The following is a 26,004-nucleotide window of genomic DNA, read 5'->3' on the forward strand; positions in this document are numbered from 1 at the left end:
CTGGATTTAGAAACCATATATTCTTCATTTTTGAATTGTTACTCTGGCCAATTACTCAGTAACCTGAAAAACTGCTATTTTGAGCAGCCAAGGAAACAAAAACATAAACCAGTTACACACATATATATATAATATTTACGTATATAGATACATATACCTTTACTCATGTACATATATTTCTGTAGGTTCTATTTCTCTGGAGAACTCTGACTGATATATTCATAATAAGGGCTCAATAAGAGCCAGTTTCCTTCTTGCCTTACAGGCTCGTACTGCATATTATGAGTGATATCCTATGGAAATGTTCTCTGGAATTATCAATAATCAGATATGGATATAATTACATAATATTTTGGTTAATTTAAAGTTTTCCTAAGATCTTTGAGGAAGGTCAGGGCTAAACACAGAATTGTCTGTTTAATGAAAGTTTGTTGTAATTATGAAGAATCAACAGATTGTTTATTCTGTTTTTGCCAAGCACTATGCAGTAATATGGGATGCCATAAATAAAGGTGATGAAATTCCTGCCTCAAGCAACTCACAAGTTAATGATTTATCTATTGAGTATTATGTATACCAATTTATGAGTAAGTATACTCATATAAGTATATTAACTTATATTAAGTATACCAACTTTTGAGTAAAAGTTTGCAAAAAGTACGTTGCCAAAAAATATGTTTGAAGAGATTCAAACTTTCAAAGAACTTGATTCTTATTTTCGTAACCATAATGGGAGAGATGGAGGAAGTAGAAGAGAAATTTGAAGTCATTAATTTATTCTGGGAATTTGCAGAAATGCAGTCGTTCAGTTTTATTTCACTATGCATGAATTTGCAAACAATCCCATTTAGAAGCGCAACATTTTCTCAGGTGGATTTAGTGTATAATACACATATAAAATAAAAGTAGTACGTTCCAAGTTTTGTTTGAATAAGTACATATTGAAATCACATGACCTCTTCAAGAATGATTTTGGCCAGTAAGCAATTGTTATGAGCATTTTTTTGTTGCCCATTACATTTAACATTTTGAAATTAATTCATATGGTTAAAGAACATATAGAATTATGTTTTCAGAATTACATTGCCACCAACATTATACCAATTCATTTTTAGGCAATCGAGAGGTGTGAAGACTTTTAGCAATTGCAGTTTGAGTGACTTTGAACATTTCATTTCAAATACGGGTGCCAAATGTCTGAAGAATAAGCCTCAGTTGCAAAGAGCGCCACGTCCAGTTTGTGGCAACGGCAGAGTGGAGGGAGCAGAAATCTGTGACTGTGGTACTGAGGCAGTAAGTCAAATGTCTAGGAAAACTGATGAATTGATTTGTTGTTTTAGCTCACCCTTTTGTCATAAATGTTATACATCTCATATGACTAAGTGCCATGAGGAATATTGGCATGACAACAGGTTGAAATTCACATACAAATATATTGTCTAGATTTTATAGACCGAAGAGTTTTGAAAAAAAATTTTTTTAATGTACTGCAAAAAAACTACTGCTGATGGGAAAAAGGGGACTCTAGAAGGAACTTTTGGGTTCCAGGCTAACTACAAATGATCTTTCAAAACCTCCTTTTAACCACTGGACATTATGCAATTTCTTATTGAAGGTGAATATGTCAGTGGTCCATCATATATGTTCAATGGGGTATTACTTCACAATAGAATCAATACTATCGTGAGGGAATCTGTGCTGATACATGACATCTGCACGTTGGATGATTTTGATTATTTACTCGATAGAAAAGCCCAGTAAAGACAGTGAATATGAAAAGTCCAGGTCAGGATGCTTCTGGGTAATTCAATATTTGTAGCAGTACTGAAGATATAATACATTTCCGTGAGCATACTATGGTTTAATATATACATGGGTCTGAATGTGCTTGAACCCATATTACACTGTTTTAATCATTACGATTTCACATTGTTTTACCATTTAGTAGAACCAGTCCTCCCTCTTCATTCTTTTGTGTTTCTTTGTAAATCAACTTTACAAAGGTATGATCTACGTAAAATAAAATGTGCTCATTTTAAGTGTACAAGTCAATGCGTTTCAACAAATGTATATAATACATTCTCACCAAAATGTGATGTGGTCAGCCTTTCAAATTTTAGCCCTTCTAGTGGTTTTGTAGTGTTTTTAATTTGCATTTCCTTGATGAATCTAATAATGTTGAGCATCTTCTCATGTCCTTGTTGACCATTTGTTTTTCTTTTTTAAAAATAGTCCATTCAAATGTTTGGTTAGTTTTTTAGTTTTATTTTTTTATTTTTTGCATGGGCAGGAACCAGGTATCGAACCAGGTTTCCGGCACAGCAGGGAGAAACTCTGCCTGCTGAGCCATGTAGCCCTCCCTTTTTTTTGGCTGGGGGGGTGGGTGGGCGGGGTACAGGGTCTGGAAATCAAACCCGCATCTCCTACATGAAAGGCGAACATTCTACCTCCGAACCACCCATGCACCCTTGGTTAGTTTTTAGAAATAGTTTCTTTTTGTCATTTTACTGTTGATTTGTAAGACTTTCTTATATAGGCTGCATACTAGCCCTTTTTCAGATGTGTGTATTTCAAATATTTGCTTCTAATTTATGGAGTCACTTTTCAGCTTCTCAACAACATGTTTAGAATAGCAGATGTTCTTAATTTTGATGAAGATGAGTATATCCACATTTTTCCTATATGGTTCGTGTTTATTGTGTCTTGTCTAAGAAATCTTTGCATATGCAAGATAAGTATATTCTCCTGTGTTTTTTTCTAGAAGTTACATGGTTTTAACTTTTAAATTTATTCTATAATCCATTTTGGGTTAACTTTTGTCTCTCGTGAGAGATTTGAGTTATTGTCTTCCATATGCACATTAAGTTTTTCTGAGAGTATTTGTTAAAATGACTATCTTTTCTCCTTTGCATTACCTTAGCATCCTTATTATAAAATGAACTGCCATAAATACGTGACTCTGTTCCTGGTCTGTCCTGTTCATTGGTTTATTTGTCTATTCTTGAGCCGATTCCACACCATCTGTAATGATTGTACCTTTTATGCTGGAAAACAGAGTAAAAATCCTCAGTTTTGTTCCTCTGTTAGTAAAAAAAATACAATTGACCTTTATAAATTCATCTTGGATCTAGTGACCTAACTACATTCAGTGGTTAGTTTTATTGGCTTCTGCATAGATTCTTAAGAATTTTCGATGCTACTGATCATGTTTTCTGAAAATAAAGATAATTCTCTCCAATCTATATGACTTTTATGTTCTTTTTTCCACTTTTTGTTGCCTTATTGTATTGGCTGGGCCTTCTAGTACAATACTGATTAGAGCGTGGAGACTGGAATTTTTACCTTGTCCTTATTCTTAGAGGGAAAGCTCTCTGTCTTTCATCATGAAATATGATGTAAGTTGTCGGTTATTTACTTATTTTTTAAATAGATGCCTTTTATCAGGTTGAGAAAGTTCCCTTCTTTTTATAGTATGTATTTGTATCAAGAACTGGTTTTAAATTTTGTCAAATGTTTCCTTCTCTATTGATATGCTCATATGAGTTTTCTCCTTTTTAATGTTACACAGTGCATTTCATTGAATGGTTTTTAAATGTTAAACCAACCGTGAATTCCTAAGGTTAACCCCAATTGGGATGTTATCTTTTTAATATATATTTCTTGATATTATTTACCAATATTTTATTCAGAATTATGGTGTATATTTTCAGGCAGAGATTGTAGTCTGTAATTTTTTCTTTTCCTGCAATTTTTTTTTTAAATCGGCTTTGGGCTTAGGGTAATTTGGAAATTACTCCCCTCCTTTCCTGAATTCTGAAAGAATTAAAGATTGATAATCCTTATTCATTTATTTATTTATTTGAGAAGTTGTTTGGTTTACAGAAAAATCATGAGAACTTACAGAGTTCCCATAAACCCCTGGCACAGGAGCAGTTTTCCCTTTATTAACACTTTGCATTAGTGTGGTGCATTTTTTTTTACAATTGATGACACAATATCATTATTATTTTTAATTTAATTTTTATTTCTTTCTTTTTCTTATTTTTGTTACAATATTATAATTACACTATTTACTATAGCCCATAATTTACATTAGGTTTTACGGTCTTGTATAGCCCTACAGTTCTTATTCTTATAACTCATGTACACCCTGAAATTTCCCCTTTTAATCATATTCAGATATATAATTCAGTGATGTTAATTAATTCATTCACAATGCTGTACTACCATCACCACCATCCACTGCCGAACTTTCCCATCACCCCACACAGAAACTCTGTACCATTTAAGCGTTAACTCCTCATTCTCTACTCCCACCCCAGCCCCTGGTAACTTATATTCTAGTTTCTCCTCTGTGAATTTCTTTGTCCTTTTGTGACTGCCTTACTTCAATCAACATGATGTCTTTGAGTTTCACCCCTGTTGTTGCACGTATCCAAACTTCATTTCTTTTTACAGCTGAATAATCTATTGTATGGAAATGATGGAAACGTATACCACATTTTATTTATCTACTCATCTTTGGATGGACCCTTGGGTTGCATAATGCCTTATGAACACTGGTATGCAAATATCTGTTTGAGTCCTTCCTTTCAATTCTTTCAGATATATAACTAGAAGTGGAATTCCAGGACATATGTAATTCTATACCTAACTTTCTGAAAAGCTGCCAAACTGTCTTCGGCAGTTGCTACGCCATTTTACTTTTCCGTCAACAATGAATGAGTATTCTTGTTTCTCCCATACACTCTAAAATTTATTTCTGATTTTGTAGATAGTAGCTATTCCAGGGGTGTGCATCTCATTATGGTTTTGATTTGCATTTCCCTAATGGCTAATGATGTTGATCATCTTTTCACATACTTACTGGTCATTTGTTTATTTCTTCTTTGGAGAAATGTCTATTCCAGTCTTTACCCAATTAAAAAAAAGTCTGATCTTATTTATTTGTAATTCTTATTTTTGACTGGACTCAGACTTAGAGGTAGAAGCTCTCAGAAAGAACAACCTCCGTCTCTTGGCAATCTGTTTCTGCATTTTTCTTTGGCCTCCTTCATTCTCTTGACCAAAAGCTTAGCCTATTTTTCAGCCTCTTCCTTATTTTTCTTAATACACTGTTTCTTCAGGGCAATACACTGATATTTATGTTGCAGAACACATGGAGTAACAAGACGCTGATCTTGGGTGCTTTGGTCCTAGGTTTGTTGCATTGTTTGCTTAAGGGCTTTCTCACAACATACTGGCACACATCATCTTTACAGAGACTGAAAAGTTTGCGGATACTGCTGGCTCTTTTAGGGTATACTACGAGGCACAGTAGTATCAGTCACTCCAGGAATTACCTTCTCTCCTTTTTTTATAGTAACCAAGTTGAGAACACTCAGATTGGCATCCTCAATGCAACCCTGAATAGATTTTCTCTGGTTCTTCTTGGTCTGTAACAGGAATGCCCCTTACGCAGTAAAAGGCAGACATGGCCATGGGTCAAGACACCCTGTTTCATGGGGAAACCTTGTTTGTCATTTCTGCTCCTGATGTGGAAAACATAACCCTTCCACTCTTCTCCCCGAATGTCAGCAGCAACGTCTGTGGCCATTCACTTCTCATAAAAGGTACGTAGTTTGCATCTATTATCCACTTCAGTGAGCTTTGGCAGCCAGAGGCTGGGAAGGAGATGTTCAACTTTCTGCTGAGGCAGCCGGCCAGCTCCAAGGCACCACTGGACCAGGAAGCCTCCCATGGGGGGGGGGCTTCCGCGGCTTGGATAGCCCTCCTATCTGAGACTCGTATCCACGGACTCGAAGCAGAGACTCGAAGCCGCCCGCAAAAGAGGGGTGCCACCTGCCTCGGCTTGGGAAACTTGCTTCTCCAATACTCTCAGCCGGCCCGGAAAGGGGGGAGGGAGTAGCTCGGACCACCGCAGCTGCCGCTGATCGGGAGATCGCACGCCGCTCGGGGGTCTCACTGCAGCCGAGTCTCGCAGTCAGTCTAGCCAGCCCAGACTTTGGATAGCCCTCTGATCCGGGACTCGTAGCCGCGGACTTAAAGCCGAGACTCGAAGCCGCCCGCAGAAGAAGGGCGCCGCCTGCCTCGGCTTGGGGAACTTACTTCTCCAATACTCTCAGCCGGCCCGGGAAGGAGGGAGGGATTAGCTCGGACCGCCGCAGCTGCGGCCGCTCGGGGGTCTCGCCGCAGCCAAGTCTCGCAATCACACTTGCCAGCCCAGACTTTGGATAGCCCTCTGATCCGAGACTTGTAGTCGCGGACTCGAAGCCGCCCGCAAAAGTGTGGCGCCAGCCGCCTTGGCTGGGAAGCTTATCTCTCCGAGTCTCTCAGCCAGCCCCGGAAGGAGGGAGGGATTAGCTCGGACCGCCGCAGCTGCGGCTGCTCGGGAAATCACCCGCCGCTCGGGGATCTCACTCACCGCAGCTGAGTTTCACAGTCAGACTAGCCAGCCCAGACTTGGTTACGCTGTGTGTCCATTCCCTGCTGTAGCCCCGGGAGTTGTTTTGTACTGTTTCTGTTCACCTATTAGTTGATTTGGAGTCGGAGGAACTAAGACGCATGTACCTTACTAAGACGCCATCTTGGATCCCCCCGATGTCTGACATTTTTGGGTATAGTGTTTTACGTGGCAATTAGAACAAACTGATTATTAGTGTTATTTGAAGCTTCTGTACCCTTTCTGATTTTCTTTTTATTATCTTACTTACTAGGAGAGAAGATTTGAAATCTGCAACTATAATTGTCAATTTTCTTATTTCTCTTTTCAGTCTGTCATGTTTTTTAAAAAACAATAATCATTCATTATTGCTCATGAGTCTATGGACCAACTAGGTGGTTATTCTGGTCTTGGAGGCTAACACACATGCTTAGGGGTTATAGGGCAGTTGGTTGGTCTAGGATGGCCTTGGCTCTTCTCAAAATGGTCTCATCCTCTAGCACACTAGTCTAGGCTTGTTCTCATGATGGGGCAGTGGTCCAAGAGAGAAATCAGAAGGATGCAAGGCTTCTTGAGGTGTAGTCTCAGAACTGGTATACTGTTAAATGAAGTCTCAAGGCTAGCCCAGAATTCAAAGGGTGGGAAAATAGACTCCATCTCTTGATGGGGGAAATTTCAAAGTGATACTGCAAAAGGCACAAACACATTGTTGAGTAGAGAATTGGAGCCATTTTAAAAATCAAACTACCACACATGCCTGGCACATGGTAAGGGCTCTCTCTCTGTAGGTGTTCATTCCTTAGCCTGTCACTTTTTGCATCGGTCTTCTTAAGCACTATTATTTGATTCATATATCTCTTGAATTTCTAGGTCTTCTCGATGAATTGCTTTATAATGAAATGTCTCTCTTTACCTCTGTTAAATATTCCTTGCTTCATATTTGGTCCAAGCAGCTATGATGAATTCCACACCATACGTTGGAATTAAAAATGGGAATTTATTGTGTCATGGTTTGGACAACTGAGTGACTTCCTCTCTGGTTCCATGGCATTCTGGCTGATTCACAATCCTTGGGATTCCTTGGCTTTCTCCTCACATAGCGATTCCTCTCTTTCTTATCTGAGTTTCTCTGACTTCCAGTTTCTTCTCCACATAGCTTTCTCTTCATAAAGGCTCCAGTAATAGAATTAAGGCTCATCCTCATTCAGTTGGGCCATACATTAATTAAAAATAACTTCTTCAAAAGGTCCTATTTTCAATAGATTCATGCCCACAGGAATGGATTAAAAGCATGTGTTGTTTTTTTTCCCCCTGGGGTACATAACTCAACCTACCTCATCTTCATTCTACCCTGTCTGATAGCTTCTCCAGTTTTCTTTTTTCATTATTTTTCCATGTGAGTATCCCGTTATTGCAGCACCATTTTTGATTTTTTTTTTTTTAATTTTTTTCTTGCTGGTTTATTTTTTGGGAAGTGCGTGGACTAGGCATCAAACTCAGATCTCCTGCATGGCAGGTGAGAATTCTACCACTGAACTACTCTCGCGCCCTGCCCACCCCAGTTTTCTTATGATTAGTGTTTGAAGAATGCTTTTTTCATTCTTTTTACTTTTAGCCTTCTGGCATATTTATTCATAGAGTGTGGATTTCTTGTAGATAGCATATATTTGGGATTTGCTTTTAATCCAGACTGCTAATCTCAGCCTTTTAATTTGTGTGTTAAATCCATTTTATTCATGTAATAATTAACATGGTTGGCTTTATATCTGCCACTTATTTCGTTGTTTTCTATATTCCTTGATATTCTTTGTTTGTTTTTTCCCCTCTTCTTGCTTTCTTTTGGATTAATTATTTTTGATTCTCTATTTTACCTCTTTAATTAGCTTATTAGCTACACTGCTTGTTTTATTTTCAGTGGTGGCTCTCAGGTTTATAATATGCATCTTTAAATTACAAATAGTATACCATCACATTGGAATACATAACTTTACTTAGAATGGATGAACCTTACAAAAGTATACTTTCATTATCTCCTTCCCCGTTTATTGTAATATTGCTATCATAAATTTTGCTTCTTTACATGTTATGAACCCCACAATACATTGGTATTATTTTTGCTTTAAACGGCAATTTTATTTGAAGGGAACTTTTAAGAGATAGACAAATTCTTGTCTGTTTATTTACAACTTATCAATTTCTGCATGTTACATTATTTTGTGTAGACTTGAGTTTCTTCCTTGGATCATTTTTCTTCAGCCTGATGAATGTCCTTTAACATTTTTTAACCCAGATCAATAGGTAATGACTTTTCTCAGTTTTTCTTTGCCTGAAAATATTTTATTTCTTTTTCATTCTTGAAAGACATGTTTTGTTGATCATAGAATTCTGTTTTTGCAGGTATCTTTTGGCTCTTTAAAGAGGACATTCTATTTTCTTCAGGTTTACATTATTCCTTATTATAAGTCAATGGTAATTCTCACCTTTATTTTCCTGGGAATACATTGCTTTTTAAAAAAATCCAGCTGCTTTCAAGATATTGTCTTTACCTTTGGCTTTTAATAGCTAACTATGAAATGCATAGGTATGATTCTGTTAATACTCATTTTTCTTATGTTTAGATGAGTTTCTGGAATCTGTAGGGTTTTAGATTATATCACATTAGGAACATTTCAGCAATCTTTTTTTTCATATATTTTTTATGCCTCTGCATTCTTTCCTACAACATTTTGCAACTCCAATTACACAGGTATTTGATGGCTTGATATTGCTCCACAGTTCATGGAAGCTCTGATTTTTTTTTGGCCCCTTCTCTCACTTTGCTTCGGTTTGAATAGTTTTTATTGTTGTCTGTTCAAGCTCACCAAAGTTGCTACACTTCATACCAATTCAGTAAATTTCTCCATTTTAGATGTATTTTCCATTTAGTTCCTCTTTAGTTTTCATTTCTCCCTTCATTATGTTCATATTTTAATTCAAATGCTTGAACATATTTATAATTACTGCTTTAAGATCCTTGTCTGTTAAATATTTCATTGCCATCATTTCTGTTTTTTTTCTATTAACTATTTTTTTTGTGGTTATGAATCACATTTATTTTGCTTGCTAGCATGTGTGACTTTTTAATGTTATATATTGTGTCTGTTCTATTGTAGAGTCTCAGGATTTACAGTCTGGATTTAGACTATGTTGCCACATTTACGATACTTGTTAATCAAGTCATCTTCTTGAAGTCTGCCTTTAAGCTTTTTTAGGGAAGTTTAAAGAAGCTTTAGCTTAAAGTTAGTTTTTCACCCTAAGACAACTCCTTTATAAAAAACATTTTTATTGTGAATTATAACATATATACAGAAAAGTGATAAATTTCAAAATACAGTTTAACAGGTAGTTGTAGAACAAATTTCAAAGTATAGCACGGGTTACAATTACACAATTTCAGGTATTTCCTTCTGGCTGTTCTAATACACTAGAAACTAAAAAGAAGTATCAATATAATGATTCAGTAGTTATGCTCATTTGTTAAATCCTATCTTCTCTGTTACAATTCCTCCCTCTCATTTGATCCTTTTCTCAGTCTTCAGAGGTATTTGGACAATGGCCATTCTAGCTTCTTCATGTTGAAAAGGGGTGCCAACATTATGGGGTAGGGGGATGCGACTGGTTGATATTCTGGAAGAGACTGGTAGTGCTAAGTTTCAGAGCTTATCTGGCATAGGAACATCTGGAGGTTTTAAGTTTCTGGAAAATAAATTTAGTAAGTAAAACTTTTATAGTCTTAGAGCCCTGGGTTGTCTTTAGGGGTTTTCAGGAATACTTTTGGTTGGGATTGGCACACTTGGATATTTGAAATATCTGACTGAAGCTTGCATAAGAGTAACCACCAGAATGACCTCTCCACTCTAACTGAAATCTCTTAGCCACTGAAGCCTTATTTTGTAACATTCTTTACCCCATTTTGGTCAAGAGGGCATTCTGAATCCCACGATGCCAGGGCCAGGCTCATACCTGGGAGTCAAGACAACACCTTCTTGGGTGTGTAATGAATGCTCTGGCTGTTCAGTGAGGACTCTCCACTCTGAATGGTCAAAACCCAAATGTCTCCTAGCTCAGATAGCTAGGGATTTTTCAGGTCTCAGAGTCCTGCCAGTCATTTGTTTTCTCCGCAATAGTTTTTCTTTGTCATATATGTGCAGTTCAACCAAAGGCTGAAGTTGATCCTTATGCAGAAGTCTGGAGCTCCTTCTTTATTAGCTTCCTCTTCATGAATAATTTGCTCCAGTAATTCATCTACTTTGAACTCCTCAGACTCCCATCACTGTCTTCCAATATCAGTGCGATCTTTGTGTCCTGCTTAGGAAATATCCCAGGTAGAAAGCTGGTAACTAAAGGCTCATTTGTCTCCTCTGAGGGATCACATCCCTGTTATCTAATTTCTGAAAATACTTGTTTCATATGTTTTTCCAGCTTTCTAGTTGAGTAGGAGAGTAAGTGTGGTGCCAGTTACTGTGTTACGACCCGAGGTAAAATCCTACACTAATATTTTAATTGATTAGAGTTGCTGGGATCCATAAATGTCAAGAGAATTCTTGTCCTGCCCCAAGTCTCAACAGATAAGCCCAGAAAATATAGTTTCTACAGAAAATCTGTGTTCTGCATTCCATGTTTTTACTTGTATGTCCCACTCCTTCACAGCAATGTGGACCTGACAGCTGCTGTGACCCTCGCACTTGTGTACTGAAACCAGGAGCACAATGTGACAAAGGGTTGTGCTGCAGGAATTGTCGGGTAAGAGTTAAGGCTTCCTAACATCTTCCAAATGTACAAAGAATCATGTCTAGTCCAGTTTAATTACAGACTTACATTTGTAAGTCAAAATAGATGATTTTTTGGCCCTTTTTGTTGTATGGTACAACATGTATACAAAGCAAAGAAATAAAAAAGCAATAGTTTTCAAAGCACTCTTCAGAAAGTGGTCACAGGACAGATCCCAGAGTTTGTCGTGGGCTACCATTTGATCCCCTCAGATTTTTCCTTCTAGCTGCCCCAGAATATAGGAGGCTAGCAGGGTTCAATACTTTTTTATCATCACCATCGACTTTTTTTCCTTCTTTTTTTGTGGACAATAACATATATACAAAAATGCTATAAATTTCCAAGCACAACACCACAATTAGTTGTAGAACATATTTCAGACTTTCACATGGGTTACAATTTCATAATTTTAGGTTTTTACCTCTAGCAGCTCTAAAATACTGGAGACTAAAAGTGATATCAATTTAATGATTCAGCATTCATATTCATTTGTTAAGTCCTATCTTCAGTGTATAATTCCACCATCACCTTTGATCTTTCCATATCTCTCTTTGGGGTTGTTTTGGGCTATGGCAATTCTAAACTTTTGATATTGGAAAATAAATGACTTTTCAAATAAAGAAAAAGATACTAAGTTCATAGCTACATGAAAAGGGACAGTTTTCATTCTTCTATCCAATATGTATTATATATATATATATATATAAATTTTGTTACTGGGAGTGATAGGTATCTGATTGAGCATATAGTTGAAACAATACAGCAGTTTTCCATAAAAGTATAAAAAATAAAATTGACTCAAAAGGATCCTTTCCAAATGCTACATGTTAACATAGAATTTGAACTGTGAACTTACTATTTAAGGTCACTTTATTAAAAGATCACATTTTTAACTTTTTTTTTCTTACCTTTTTTGTGAAATATAACATGTATACAAAAAAGTAGTAAATTTCCAAGTACATTTTAAGAAGTAGTTATAGAACAGATTTTAAAGTTTGGTATGGGTTTAAGTTCCATGATTTTCCTTTTTTTCTTTTAGCTGCTCCACGACACTGGAGACCAACAGAAATATTAATATGATTCAGCAGTCATATTCACTTGCAAATCCTATCTCCTCTGTTATACTCCTTCTCTTTAAATAGCATATAAGCATAAAAGCAAGAAATTTCAAAGTACATTACAACAATCAGTTGCAGAACAGATTTCAGCATTTGGTAGGGGTTACAATGCCAGAATTTTAGGTTTTTATTTCTAGCTGCTCACATTTGAGCTTTAATGGTGAGAATCTTGTCTCACTGTCCCATTTTCTTTTACAGCTCTTTTAATATATTTGTAACAATTTTTTTCATATTAAAATCTCTCTGCTGACCTACCTTAGCATGAATTCATCTTCTTGAGTGTCCTTGACTGACAGTTTTATATTTTTTCCTTGAATCCTATCATGTTGTTACATTAGTACTTCTTTGATCTTAATGTCAGCTGGAGTCATCATCAGCAAAGAAGTCTATGATAGCCCATTTAATATGCTTTTTATGAATTTTCAGAATTCAGTATACAGAAGAGTTAATTAACGGTGGGGTCATTCAGGAGAAAGATGGCAATTGAGTTCCTTCTCTAAAGACTACAGTAGTTGAGTTGTCTCTTTAATCACACTTCCCCCTACCCTGCACTTTATTAACATTCATGTCTCACACTCATCACAGAATTTGAAGATATTTGATATTTATAAACTATGGTTGGAATGGATATATTTTATTTGGAAATTGACTAAATTATACAATCCACCCAAAAGGAATGATTTTCCCAAGCTAAAAAAAATTTCCTTCCGCTGAAAACACAAACAAAACGTTGGCTCTCATAACATCATATTTCTGCTGTTCTTTCTTTTATACCTGTTCTTTATCTCCTGTTAGTTTTTCAGTATCATTAGCATAATACATTATACAAAAGAAGGATTCAATAAAAAATTAGAAGTGACTAAACTAATAAGTAGATTATAAACTGTAAATGGAATTAACACAATTTTGGAATAAAAATTAGTAAGCATTAACCACATTATATTTAATGCTTTTTTTAAAATATTCTAATTTCTATTAGATTGCTGACAGCAATTTTGAATGTAGGCCCAAAGCTCATCCTGAATGTGATATTGCTGAGTTTTGTAACGGAAGCTCACCACAGTGTCAGCCTGATATAACCATCCACAATGGGCATTTATGCAAGCAAGGAAAGTTTTTCTGCTATGATGGAAATTGCCATGATCTTGATGAACGATGTGAGAAATTATTTGGAAAAGGTAATATTCTTTTGCTATATCTAAATAGTTGGTCCTCAATATTTTTTTTAATGTTAACTAAGGTAATGGGGAAATTTTATATGGAGAGCTGCTCTTCATGATAATTTTAAATGAGTTAATGGATGGAAGGCACTTAGAACACTGTCTAGACTGTTAAAATTACCCAATAATTTATCTACCCAATGTGAGAAGACAAAAGAGAAATAAATGGTATGAACATATCACAAGAAAACTCTTTTAATGTTGGGAGGGTCAGTAACCTTTGATGTGAGAGATGAGTAGGAAGTACTTTGGTGAAGGGGATGGGAAAGAGTGTAACAGGTAGTAGAAACAGAATGTGTATATTTTGAAATGAGTACCAATACAGTGTATTCAAGGAACTAAAAAAATCCAGATATCATAATGAAGCAGGCTATGGCTATATTATATGTTATTACAGTATTACAGGGAGTGCATTGTTATAGTTTGCATTAGACAGAAATAGATTGGAGAACCATTTAGAAAAAAAATGAACATATCTTGGCAATTACTTAGACAAAGAGGTTGAGGGAGTGGGAAACATGAAGAATGGTTCCCAGAAGATGATTTTGTAGCTAGGTGCATAAAGGTGCCAGTCTCCTACAAGAAGGAAATTGGAAGGAGTGGTAGAGAATGTGTTCAGTTTATACATGCTTAGGATGAGGTGCCTAAGGTAGGTCAATTTAATTTTATCTTTTCACAGCACCATAAATCATGTAATATATTCCTGATTTCACTGTAAATTACAGCACTTAATTAATTTTCCTGACATTGCACAACTAGTAAGAGCCAGGTAAACCTCCTCAATGTCAGAGTTCACATTCTTAATAATTTAACTACTGTACAAATTTTACTTAATCAAGAAGTTCCATGCAAAAATGAGAAAATAAATAAAAGAAAGAAGTTCCATGCAAAATAAATTGTTCTGCTGGCTTTGATGTAGATGGCCTTCTAGACTTAATAACCTAGTGCATTCATTTTTCAGAATGTTTAGCCCCAAAAGCTATGACCTTTTTCTGCCTTCCCCAAAACTCTAATTCTGGAGCTTATGGGGGCTTGGTTACTAATCAGTCATCAGAACCAAGCAAGTTCTTTGTTGGAGGTTCAACCAAGGGAGAGAGCTAACAGGTGTGATAATGGACCAATCAACTTTACAACAGAAGTGCTGGAGTAGGTGGGAGGAAACTGCTGTTTAAAAAAATGGAGGAAACAAGTAGAGAGGAAAGCACAAGTAGATTTAAATACCAGCTTCAGTTGGATATTATTGATACTGTGTACCAATTATGGTGTTACTTGTCTAAACTGGTTTATCAGCACAAAAGTTATTACCTATCATATATGTATGTCTTGGTGGATACATAATAACTTTTTATCTATCTTCATTTTTACATATTTTATCATTCTTCTGTATATTGGACATCTCATTATTGACTTCCATCAATATTCAGCACCTGCTTTTGCCCAGTGTTGACAAGCTAATTAATCAATTGACAGTTTTTTTCATGGATTCTAATCTCTGGTCAGATCTCCTAATTTCTAAATTTATTTTTCTCCCTCACCTGGTTTCTCTAAATTAGTAATTCTGTCCTGTATTTGCAGAAAAGTTTTCCTCCATTCTTGAACCCTCAGCCAGACTCTCCTGTTTTATTTTTCTCCATGGCACTTATTTTCATATGACCCACCATTTATTTTGCTTATTTGCTTATTTATTGTCTGTATCTCTTACTAACATGTAAGCAGTATCTCCTGAATCTTAAGTTCATAGCTAATCCCCAACACTTAGAATAATACCTGGCATGAAATACTTCCTCAATGAATTTTTAAAAAATGAATAATAGCATAAAGATATATTACAATTGTATTTTGCTGTGGCATGTGACTCATATGTTGGCTGCAGAGCAAGAACTTGAGTATTTTATTAGGTAGCAATCTTTTGTCCACAAGTAATAGAATACCTGAAGAAAAGTGGCTTAATAGAGATTTCATTTGCACACATAACAAAAATGTCCAGAGAAGTTCAGTCATGGGGTTCCATCATTTTCAAGATTCCAGATTGACTTCTTCCATCATTCAGAAAGCCTAGTGTTCAGTTATATGGAGAAAGGGCTTTTACATTTCCACCTATCTCTTTTACCAGAAACAACAATATTTTCTAGAAGTCCCCAGCAGAATTTCTCCCAAGACCCACTCATTGGCCAGGATTGGGTCACATGCCCACGATCTGCCTACAAAAGAGATGTGGAAAGCTAATATTTGTCATTGTAAGCCTCTATGGTGGGAGATGGCTTCTTCCAGCCAAAAAGAAGGGTATAGGAATATTTTAGATAGAGGCATGAGTCATAAGAAATTTTATTTATTATAAAAAGAATAAGATTACAAGCTTGACCAACTCACTCTCAATCTCAATGTCAATAAGACATGGTGGAATTGTGGAAATTGTCTGGAGAAAGCATATGAAGGACAGATGAATCTCAGTTCTACCAAATTATAAAATCTAAGCTGCCTATAATGAACACTATGCTATCTGAACCACCCAAGCAGAAGGATGGATGTGTGAAGCAGCAAAAGAGAAAGGTCTAAATAAGTTGTATGAACAGTTGGTTCAAAGTTCCAGTCCATCTATTCTTGCTACATTGCTGCTACTTTCTCACCCCACATCCATAGCTTTATGGGAGGTTTCCTGTAACCAGTTAGTGGATGAAGAAAATCTGAAGCCTGGTACAGATGAACGTACCCAGTATATTGGCACAAGCTGGAAGTGGTTGCCCTCTGAATTGGAGCCCCTCTCTGAGGTGTCTCTGAAAAACCGTGATCAAGAAAAGTTCTCCTTTTGAGCAGAAATCTGAGCAGTGCCTGCTTTACACTTTACCTGAAAGAGAAGATATCCAGAGGTACAGGTCAATGTTGATTTGTGGGCAGTGGCTAATTGATTGGTAATTAATCAGGAACTCAGAAAAAATAAGATTGAGAGATTAATGACAAGGAGTTCTGGAGTATGTGTATATATATATATATGATTGTGCCTGGAGTGTGAAGAGCCTGGAGTGTGAAGATATTTGTGTTGCATGTAAAGCTTGCCGAAGGGCATTCCACACGGAGGAAGCTCTCAGTAATCAGATAGACAAGATGATCTGTTTTGTGGATGGTAATCAGTCTCCTCCAGTTACCTACTGCTTTTCAGTTGATCTATGTGAAGAGTTCACAACTGCAATAACGAAGGCAGTAAATGGTTTGAAATATAATAATTTCTCTCACCTGGATAGTCTGGCTACCTCCATGGCTAAGTAAATGATGAGTCAACACCATAGGGCAACATTCAGCTTCTGATACAGTACTGTGCTGTGAGGGAACTGGCCAGCCATTGTGTGGGCTTTATTATATTAGACCCTTCCCATCATGTAGAAGGCAGAAATTTCTCCCTCACTAGAACATAGACCTATTTTGGGTATGAGTTTTACCTATTTAGTCATAATATTTCTGCTAGTGCCACTAACCATGGAATTTTAAAAATTGGGATATAATTACATAAAGTTCATAGATCTTAAGAATATATTGTGATGAATGCACCCAAATTAAAATATGGAAAATTTCCATCAGCCCAGTAAGTTCCTTTGTATCCCTGTCCAGTCAGTTCTTTCAAGGAAATAACTGTTTTCTTTCCTAATATCATAGATTAATTTTCCCATTCTTGAACAGCATATAAATAAGTAATATTTCATCAAATGATAGTTTCTGCATTTTCTTGTTGGTAGAAATTTGGGTTATTTCCATTTTTTCCTGTTATGACAAAAACTACTGTGAACCTTCGTATGTATATTTATTTTTCAAAATAGTTTTGTTCAAACAACATACAATCCTTCCAAAGTGCACAATCAGTGGCTCTCAGTATAGTCACAGTAATCCATCACATATAAGGGATATTAAATTAGTCTAAATTCTGATTTCTCATTGGTCCATGGAGGCAAAAAGTCAGGGGTATAATATATTTAAGGTTCTGAAAGAGAAAAATTGCCAACCAAGAATTCTTTAGCTGAAAAAACTGTCTTTCAGAAATGAGGGAGAGTTTAAAATACTCACAAATAAACAGAAGCTAAGATAGTTGGTTAACAAGAGATCTGCCCTACAACATATACTAAAGGGAGTTCTGCTGACTGAAAAGGCAAGAGAGAGAGGCTTGGAGGAGTACCAAGGTTATGCAGAGAAGACAGAGAACAACATGGCTCTGAACATCATTAACTGTTCTATTGATGACATAAGGCTTGCAATATTGTTGCAAGATTACACAATAAGTTCCTAGTTCCATATTTCTCTATACAGATCTCAGATAAGATTTTCTGCTTATTGCCACTTTCTAGAAACTGCTCCACTATCTGCATGGCTACTTTGGGAAAGACCATTTTTCTTTTTTACAATATGGCTTTATGCATCCATTCATAACTGGTTGGACTATGGTGGTTATATAACCAGGCTTGGTCTAACTGCAGGACCCTTTAACCTTGCTATAGTTGGTAGGTAGTTCTTGGGAGGGGCATCTGACTCATGCTAAAGGAGCTGGGCTTGCTTATTCCTTTTTCTTGGAGTTTGTCCCTATGAAACTTATTCCTGTAAAGGACAGGTTAACCCTACTTAAAATTATGCATGAGTCACCCCCAGAGAACCTCTTTTGGAGCTCAGATGTGGCCTCTCTCTCTAACCCAACTCAGCAGGTGAACTCGCTGCCCTCCCTCCTATGTGGGACATGACTCCCAGGGTTATAAATCTCCCTGGCAACGCGGGATAGAGAGCCCAGAATAAGCTAGGACCCAGCATCAAGAGATTGAGAAAGGCTTCTTGACCAAAAAGGGAGGAGAGAAATCAGGCAAAATAAAGTGCCAGTGGCTGAGAGATTTCAAACAATTGAGAGGTTATCCTGGAGGTTACTCTTATGCATTATACAGATATCCCCCTTTTAGCTTAAGGTGTACTAGAGAGGCTAGAGGGAAGTGCCTGAAACTGTAGAGCTGTGTTCTAGTAGCAATCATTGAAAATGATTGAATTATGCTAAAGCTTTTGTAATGTGACTGTGATTGTGAAAATCTTGAGTCTGATGCTCCTTTTATCCACAGAATGGACAGATGAGTAAAACATATGGATTAAAAATAAATAAATAATAGGGAGAAAAATGTTAAAATTAAAAGTATATATATTGGGTAGATGCAGATACTAGTGGTCAATGAGAGGGAGGAGTAAGGGGTATGGTATGCATGTGGTTTTTCTTTTTTCTTTCTATTTCTTTTTTTCTGGAGAGATGCAAATGTTCTAAAAAATTATCACAGTGATGAGTATACAACTATGTGATGACATTGTGAGCTACTGATTGTATACCATGTATGGAACGTTTGCATGTTAAGAATGTATGTGCTTGCACATTGTTTTATGAATAAAAATTAAAAAAAGAGATCCCTATTCATATGGAACTTATATTCTAGTGAAGGGTTCCAACAATAAACAAGAATGAATGATTGAATGCATAAAATCTTTTCCATTGGTGGTAACTGTTATAGCAACAACACAAAAGCAACAACAGTAATAAAACAGGATAATAGGATAAAGTGTGATCATGAAGGTGGGGCTGCTTAAGATAGAGGATTCAAAGATAAGGTATCTGTATTAACTAAGGTTCTCTAGAGAAACAGAATCAACAGGAAACACTCACAAATATAAAATTTATAAAAGTGTCTCACATAACTGTGAAAATGCAGTCTGAAATCCGCAGGGCAGGCTGTGAAGCTGACGATTCCGATGGAGGGTTGGATGAACTCTACGGGAAAGGCTCTCCGGCCGAAGCAGAGAGAGAGCCTGTCTCTTCTGAATCCTCCTTAAAAGGCTTCCAGTGATTAGATTAAGCATCACTCTTTGCAGAAGATACGCCCCTTGGCTGATTACAAATGGAATCAGCTGTAGACGCAGCTGATGTGATCATGATTTAATTCTATGAAATATCCTCATTGCAACAGACAAGGCAGAACTTGCCCTACCAGACAAACAAGTACCACCACTTGGTACCACCACCTTGCCAAGTTGACACATGAACCTAACCATGACACTGTCTGTGGAGGTGAAATTTGAGTAGAAACGTGAATACTTAGGAGGAGCCAGCCAAGAAATGATCTTGGGAAAGAACATTTTAGGCAAAGACATGCAACACTTGTTACGATACTGACTTGGAAATGAATTTGGTGTGTTCATAAATCAAAACGAAGGACATTAAGGCTGAAGTGTAGTAAATCAAACTGAGTAAAAACTATGGTAAGAAAATTGGATTTTATTCTTAGTGTAATGGAAATCCATTAGAGAATTTTAAATGTGAAGCTGGCATCAGATTTTTATTTTTTGGAAAATCACTATGGATTATGGAATGGAGAATGTGCCATGGGAAGTGGCGAGTGGAAGCAAGGAGTCAATTGGACGGCTGTTGCAGCATACTAGAAGAGAACTGATGGCAGCTTAGGCTAGCTAGGCTGGTAGCCATGGAGAGGTGAGAAGTCAGCTTTTTCAGGCTGCTAGAAGGTAGTGCTAGCAAGACTGCTGATGGATTAGATGGTAGAGGCAGATAGTGAGGGGAAAAGAGAATTCAAGTGGATGCCTAAGTTTTGACCTGAATAACTGGTTGGCTTGTGATTCTGTAAACTGAAATGTGAAAGTGTGGGGATAAAACAGAGTTGGAGGTGGTAAAGTAGAGTTTGGTTTCAGCATACATTAGGTTGTAAATGCTTATTAGTCATGATATGAGGTGAGTCAGATATCAGGTTTGAAAGCTCACATTTAGTTAATATATCAGAGGCTCCTTGTATTTCCATTGAGATGAGGTGACCTTCTCTTTAGGCATCTGAATATGCTTTTCCATTTAACCGGGAACATCAGTTGGTAGTCTCTGACAGTTGTAAGGAGTATATCCTCAAATTCTCTACTGTCCAATGTTATTTATGAAGGATTACTCAAATTATTTATAATTTATTTATTCATTTTAATTGCTTTAAAATTGATCCCTGCAGGCAGCAAAATACTTCATTGTCATTCCTAACATGGTATCTTAAATTCATAACCAAACTGATTAAACTTGGTGAACATCCATAATTATCATTTCCTGTCTTCAGGGTATCTATACTAGCTTCTTTGATAGATCAATAGCTTGAAATGGTGGAAATAGATGGAATTAGATAAGGTGAAGGATTAAAAAGAAGAGTGGAAAGAAAGAAGTATAAGTCATGGAGGGGAAGGTAAAAAGGAAGAACTCTCTCAACTTCAGAGGAGAAGGGTGAGAAAGAGATGAATATTAGCAGTGATTAAGTAAGCATAATCTTATTAATTCTCATAGAAATGCAATGAGGTAGATATTATTGTCTATTTTTACAGATGAGGCAATTACGCTTACAAAGGTTCAGCTTTTGAGAAGATAATTGTTCTAGGCAGAATTCTAAGATGGCCCCAAAGATTTTTCTAGTTTGGATAATCTCCTCTTCTTGAGTTAAGATAGAACCAGCGAGTATGATGGACAATTGCTCTTGAGATTTGGTTATATGCAAAGGTGAAGGAATTTTGCAGATGTAATTCAAGACTATAATTGAGTGACTTTGAGTTAATCAAAGAAAGCTCATCCTGGGTGGGCCTGAGCCAATCCTGCAACCCCTTAAAGGATGAGAGAAGGCAGAAGGATTCTGCTGGTTTAGAAGAAGTAAACTGCCCTATTGTGAGAGTACCTAAGGACTGCTTCTAGCAGCTGATAGCAACCCACACCACACAGCTAGCAATAAAATAAGGGTTACAGACCCACGACTGCAAGAAAATGGAATTCCAACAAGTGAGGTTGGAAGAGGCCTCTAGCCTCAACTGTGACCACTACCCTAGCCAACACATTGATTTCAGCCTACTGAAAGCCTGAGCGTTGACCCCACCTAGAACTTTCTGGACTCATAAACTACAGAGAGTCGGCCATCATAAATGGGTGCTGTTTTAAGATGCCAAGTTGGTGGTAATTTTTTACATAGCAATAAAACACTAATACAGTAATGGAGAAAAATAGATTGGTATATGAGCCAGTAATTTTGATTCCTGCAATTTAGATAGTGTTCCTGAGGAAATAATGAAATTTCTCCAATGAAGTTTTGTTACAGACCTGTTTTTTTTTTTTTGAGTTCCCACTCATAATCTAGCATAAAACATTTCATTTTCTCATGTTACCTCAGCATTGCCTGCTTTCATACAGCCCTTTCATTGTGTGCACTTCTGTAACTCTCCCTGCTTCCCCACATATTATCTTTTGGTGTTAAAATGACTGGAAATGAAGAAAAACTGAGCATTGCCTTTCACTTTCTTTCTTTTTTTTTTTTTTTACAACCTCATTAGAAAAACTTTGAACTAAATGATACTCATTTGTTAAACCCTACCTTCTCTGTGTAACTCCACCATCACGTTTGATCTTTCTCCCACACTTTAGGAGTATTTGGGCTATGGCCATTCTAACTTTTTCACTTTTTCATTCTAACTTTTTTTATTATGGAAGAGGCTGTCCATAATATAGGACAGGGGGATGGAACTAGTTGATGTTCTAGAGAGGCTGGCTCCTCTGCATTTCAGGACTTATCTGGTCCGGGAACCCATCTGAAAGTTGTAGGTTTCTGTAAAGTTATCGTAGTGCATGGAACCTTTGTAGAATCTTATATATTGCCCTAGGTGTTCTTTAGAAATGGAGGAATGGTTTTGGTTGGGTTTGGTAGGTAGCAGTGTCTAACTGAAGCTTGCATAAAAGTGACCTCCATAGTAGCTTCTTGACTCTATCTGAACTCTCTCAGCCACTGATACCTTATTTGGTCCACTGATACCTTATTTGGTCAAGATGGCATCGTTGATCAGAAAGGGCATTTTAATCCAAATATATTTCTAACTTTAACAGGTTCAAAAAATGCTCCATTTGCCTGCTATGAAGAAATCCAATCTCAAACTGATAGGTTTGGGAACTGTGGTAAGAAACACCAATCTTTTAAAGCCTGTTCATGGAGGTATGTTATAAAAATACATTTAGATACATTTCTTGTGTTCTATAAGATTCTGTTGTTAGTTTTTTTCTCTCTCTTTAGTATAGGTTACTCATTCCAGTGGTTTCAAATATCACATGTGCATTGCTGTGAATCTCAAACCAAAATTTCCAACCCTAACATCTTTCTGTGCTACAGGCTAAAATTTCTATCTTCTTTTTTAAACTTGTCTAAGTGGATGATCATCAGGCACCTAAATCCAATCCAAAATTGAAACTCATAATAGGCTCTGCACCTTTCCTCTCCAAACTTGATTATGTTTCTTTATAAAAGTAGTATCCTTTTTTTCCCGGTGCCTGCCCATGCAAAAAAAAAAAAAAAAAATTCAATTTCTCCTTTATATTTTGATCATTAGTTTATTTTAATGAATATTTATTAGGAAACTACTTATATGCCAGGCACTGAGCTAGTTAACACACATGGCCCTTGCATTCGTGAAATCTGTTGACTACTAAACAGACCATGTAAGTTTATGCTTGCTTGATTTTATGCTGTTTCTTTTAGAAATATCTTACTATGCCAGTTGAAATCTTACTAATTTGTGAATTTTGACTCAGTATCTTTTCTGTGAAGTTTTCCCTAACTACTGTTAGAGTCTTAAGTTTTCACAGAAATTTATTTCATTTTTAGTACTTTAATGGGCTTTTAATAGCATCACATTTCGTATTAGATTATATTAAGTGTAGAACTCACAAATTATTCATCTTTCTATCCCTTTGCAGAGTATTATGTCCAGAAAATACTGAATTGAATTTCTTATTTCACAGTAAAAGTATAATCTGCACAGTGAATTAAAGACCATTAATGCCATTGAAAGATAAACTTGGCTCAATGGCTCTATACATTTTTACTTTTTAATTTAAATGTTAATGTTAAAACATTAAATTTCTCCTAGGTAATTGCCATAAATGGGGACTCATTCTTTTTCTTTGTCAAGAAAAGCAAATCCAAAGCATTCCTAATAAAGGCCTAATGCATAATAATCAGATTATTTCACTCTATTTGCAGGAATCTTATATGTGGAAGGTTAATTTGTACCTACCCTTCTCGAGTTCCTTTCCAACAAGAAAATATCGCTGTGATTTATGCTTTTGTGCGAAATACTGTGTGTATTACAGTAGATTACAGATTGCATGATTCACTTCCAGACCCAATGATGGTAAACAGTGGCTCTCACTGTGATATTGAGAGGGTAAATGATTTAAAACCCTTTTTTAAAAATCTAAGTTTATTCATTGTTTTAATAAATATTTTCATTTAAGTATCAAATTTTATTTCTAGTGCTTTGGTAACCTTAAATATTTAGAGAAGAAGAAAATGAATAAGCTTTAATTGGTCTCCACATATTAAGAAGGAAATCAGGATGTTCTGTTCCCTTCAGAAAGTCAACACTGTGTGCGAGGAAACTCCAAGTGCTTGCAGACTGGAGTAGGGTGGGAGAAATCTTGGAAATACTGCAGCTGAGTACTCCATAGCTTGGAAATTCACTTTTCTTCTTGCAGAAGGAAGAAGGAATCCCATTGAATAATATATGTCTCTTTGGGCCCCGAGGATAACAGCACAACTTAAATCAGGCTGCTCGAATCAAATCTTCACCTCTGACTATCTGACATTTTGCAAGTTGCCCTACTTGTCTCAGTTAATTCAACTATATGTAAAGTGAGGATAATGGCAACATTTACTCTATAGGAGTATTGTGACAATTAAATGCGTATACAGTGCCTAGCATAATGGCCAACATCCAGTAAGAGCTAAATGTAGATTGAATATTATTATTAATTATCATTATAGTTTATAATCTCTGAAACTGACCCAAATCTGGAAAAAATCCTAGAAGGAATAAATTTACTTCAAAATTTGATTTAATTCCTGACCAGATCTCTGCTCATGAAGCAAAACCATGTAGTATAAAATGTAGGTTTTGAAGACAGATTCACACAGATTTCACTTCTTACTTTGCCACTTAATTGTTAGATGTTCTTGAACAAATTATTTAATATAGTTAAGCCTTAGTATCCTTATGAGTGAAATTTATATATTAATAGCCACATTTAGTAGTTTATTGTTTAAACAAAGTTATTGTAGTTTCATTAATGGTAGTTTCCTCTTCTTGCCAAGGAACCATGAATGCTTCCTAGAAGGAGATATAAATCAGGGAGATAAGTAGATGTATTTAGTCCACAGAGCCAAAACAACTTTAAAAATGTAACAGTCAAACAGATGATTTGATATTACTCAGTAGACAATGTAGTAAGAATAGAATCTTTTTCTTTTTTTAATATGGAGCATTCTTCTCAGAGATAATGTGTGAAAACGGACTTTATTCATGGTTTTTAATGATACTTGTTTCAATTTGCTCAAGTTGACAAAATATAATATACCAGAAGTGGACTCGTTTTTAACAATGGGGATTTATTAGCTTACAAGTTACAGTTCTAAGGCCATGAAAATGTCCAAATTAAGGCATCAGTAGGATAATACCTTCTCCCCAAAGACTGGCTCCTGGCAGTCCTCAGCTCCTCTGTCACATATATGGGCAGGCACCTGGTACCGCCCACTGCTCTCTCCCTTCTCTCCTGGGTTTCACTGCTTCCAGCTTCTGGGTTCAGTGGCTTCCTCTCTTGTTTTCTGTGTGTCCTTCCTCTCTTTCAGCTTCTGTCTCTCTTAGTTTCTCTGAGGATTTTTTTCCTGCATCTTCTCTCCATCTTTTTCCTCTTATAAACGACTCCAGTAAGAAGATTAAGTTCCGCCTGGTGCATCTATCGATGGAAATAACCTAACCAAGAGGTCCCAAGCACTATAGGTCCCCACCCGCAGGAATGGACTAGCCCCAAGAATGTGGGCTGTTCTGGGGTTCCATACAGCTTCAGACCATCACAATACTTTAAATCACCTAGAATGGCACATTCTTGGAACTTTTGTTTCTATAACTTAGTGTCCTTAGATAGCAGGAATCTTCATCCCAGTTTCAGTTAAGGCAGGCAGACAATAGGTACTACATTCCAAGAGGAGTTAGACACTCAGCATGGTCAAAAACCAAGAAGAAGATCCAACCCATTAAAGGTTTAAAAGGGTTACACTGGATTTAGAAAGGGTTCTGTGAGTCCATTTCTTTGGAGAGAGTTGTGCTGTGTTCTACTGTTTAAAAGGAAATTATTTGCATATATGTTATCTAATTTTAACTTCACAAAAAATCTTCAGATACAAAAAAAAAATGTATTATTGTACTCATGCAAGAAAACTGCAGCAAGGGGAAGTTGAGATTGTTATAAATAATGGAATTTGGAGTATACCCTTGCTCCTTTTATTATGATACTTTAAATTGTAAAAGGATCATATCTGGATTTTTAATACATGCCATAAGA

At 36.4% G+C, this 26,004-nt stretch overlaps 1 protein-coding gene across 8 annotated transcripts in view; it reads left to right on the forward strand.

The window, feature by feature from the left end:
• The window catches only part of ADAM32 (ADAM metallopeptidase domain 32), a 155,943-nt gene that overhangs the window by 95,555 nt on the left and 34,384 nt on the right, over positions 1–26,004 (forward strand). For 6 of the 8 annotated variants that reach the window (XM_077152538.1, XM_077152540.1, XM_077152541.1 and 3 more), the window contains 5 exons: positions 1,116–1,293; positions 11,132–11,224; positions 13,349–13,547; positions 22,498–22,603; positions 23,648–23,831. In XM_077152538.1, the coding sequence (XP_077008653.1) occupies positions 1,116–1,293; positions 11,132–11,224; positions 13,349–13,547; positions 22,498–22,603; positions 23,648–23,831 (760 nt within the window). The remainder of the gene's footprint in view (positions 1–1,115; positions 1,294–11,131; positions 11,225–13,348; positions 13,548–22,497; positions 22,604–23,647; positions 23,832–26,004) is intronic. The other 2 variants (XM_077152539.1, XM_077152546.1) reach the window with 1 other exon arrangement.

Source organism: Tamandua tetradactyla, chromosome 3 (assembly GCF_023851605.1).
Source record: "Tamandua tetradactyla isolate mTamTet1 chromosome 3, mTamTet1.pri, whole genome shotgun sequence".
Lineage (NCBI taxonomy): Eukaryota > Metazoa > Chordata > Mammalia > Pilosa > Myrmecophagidae > Tamandua > Tamandua tetradactyla.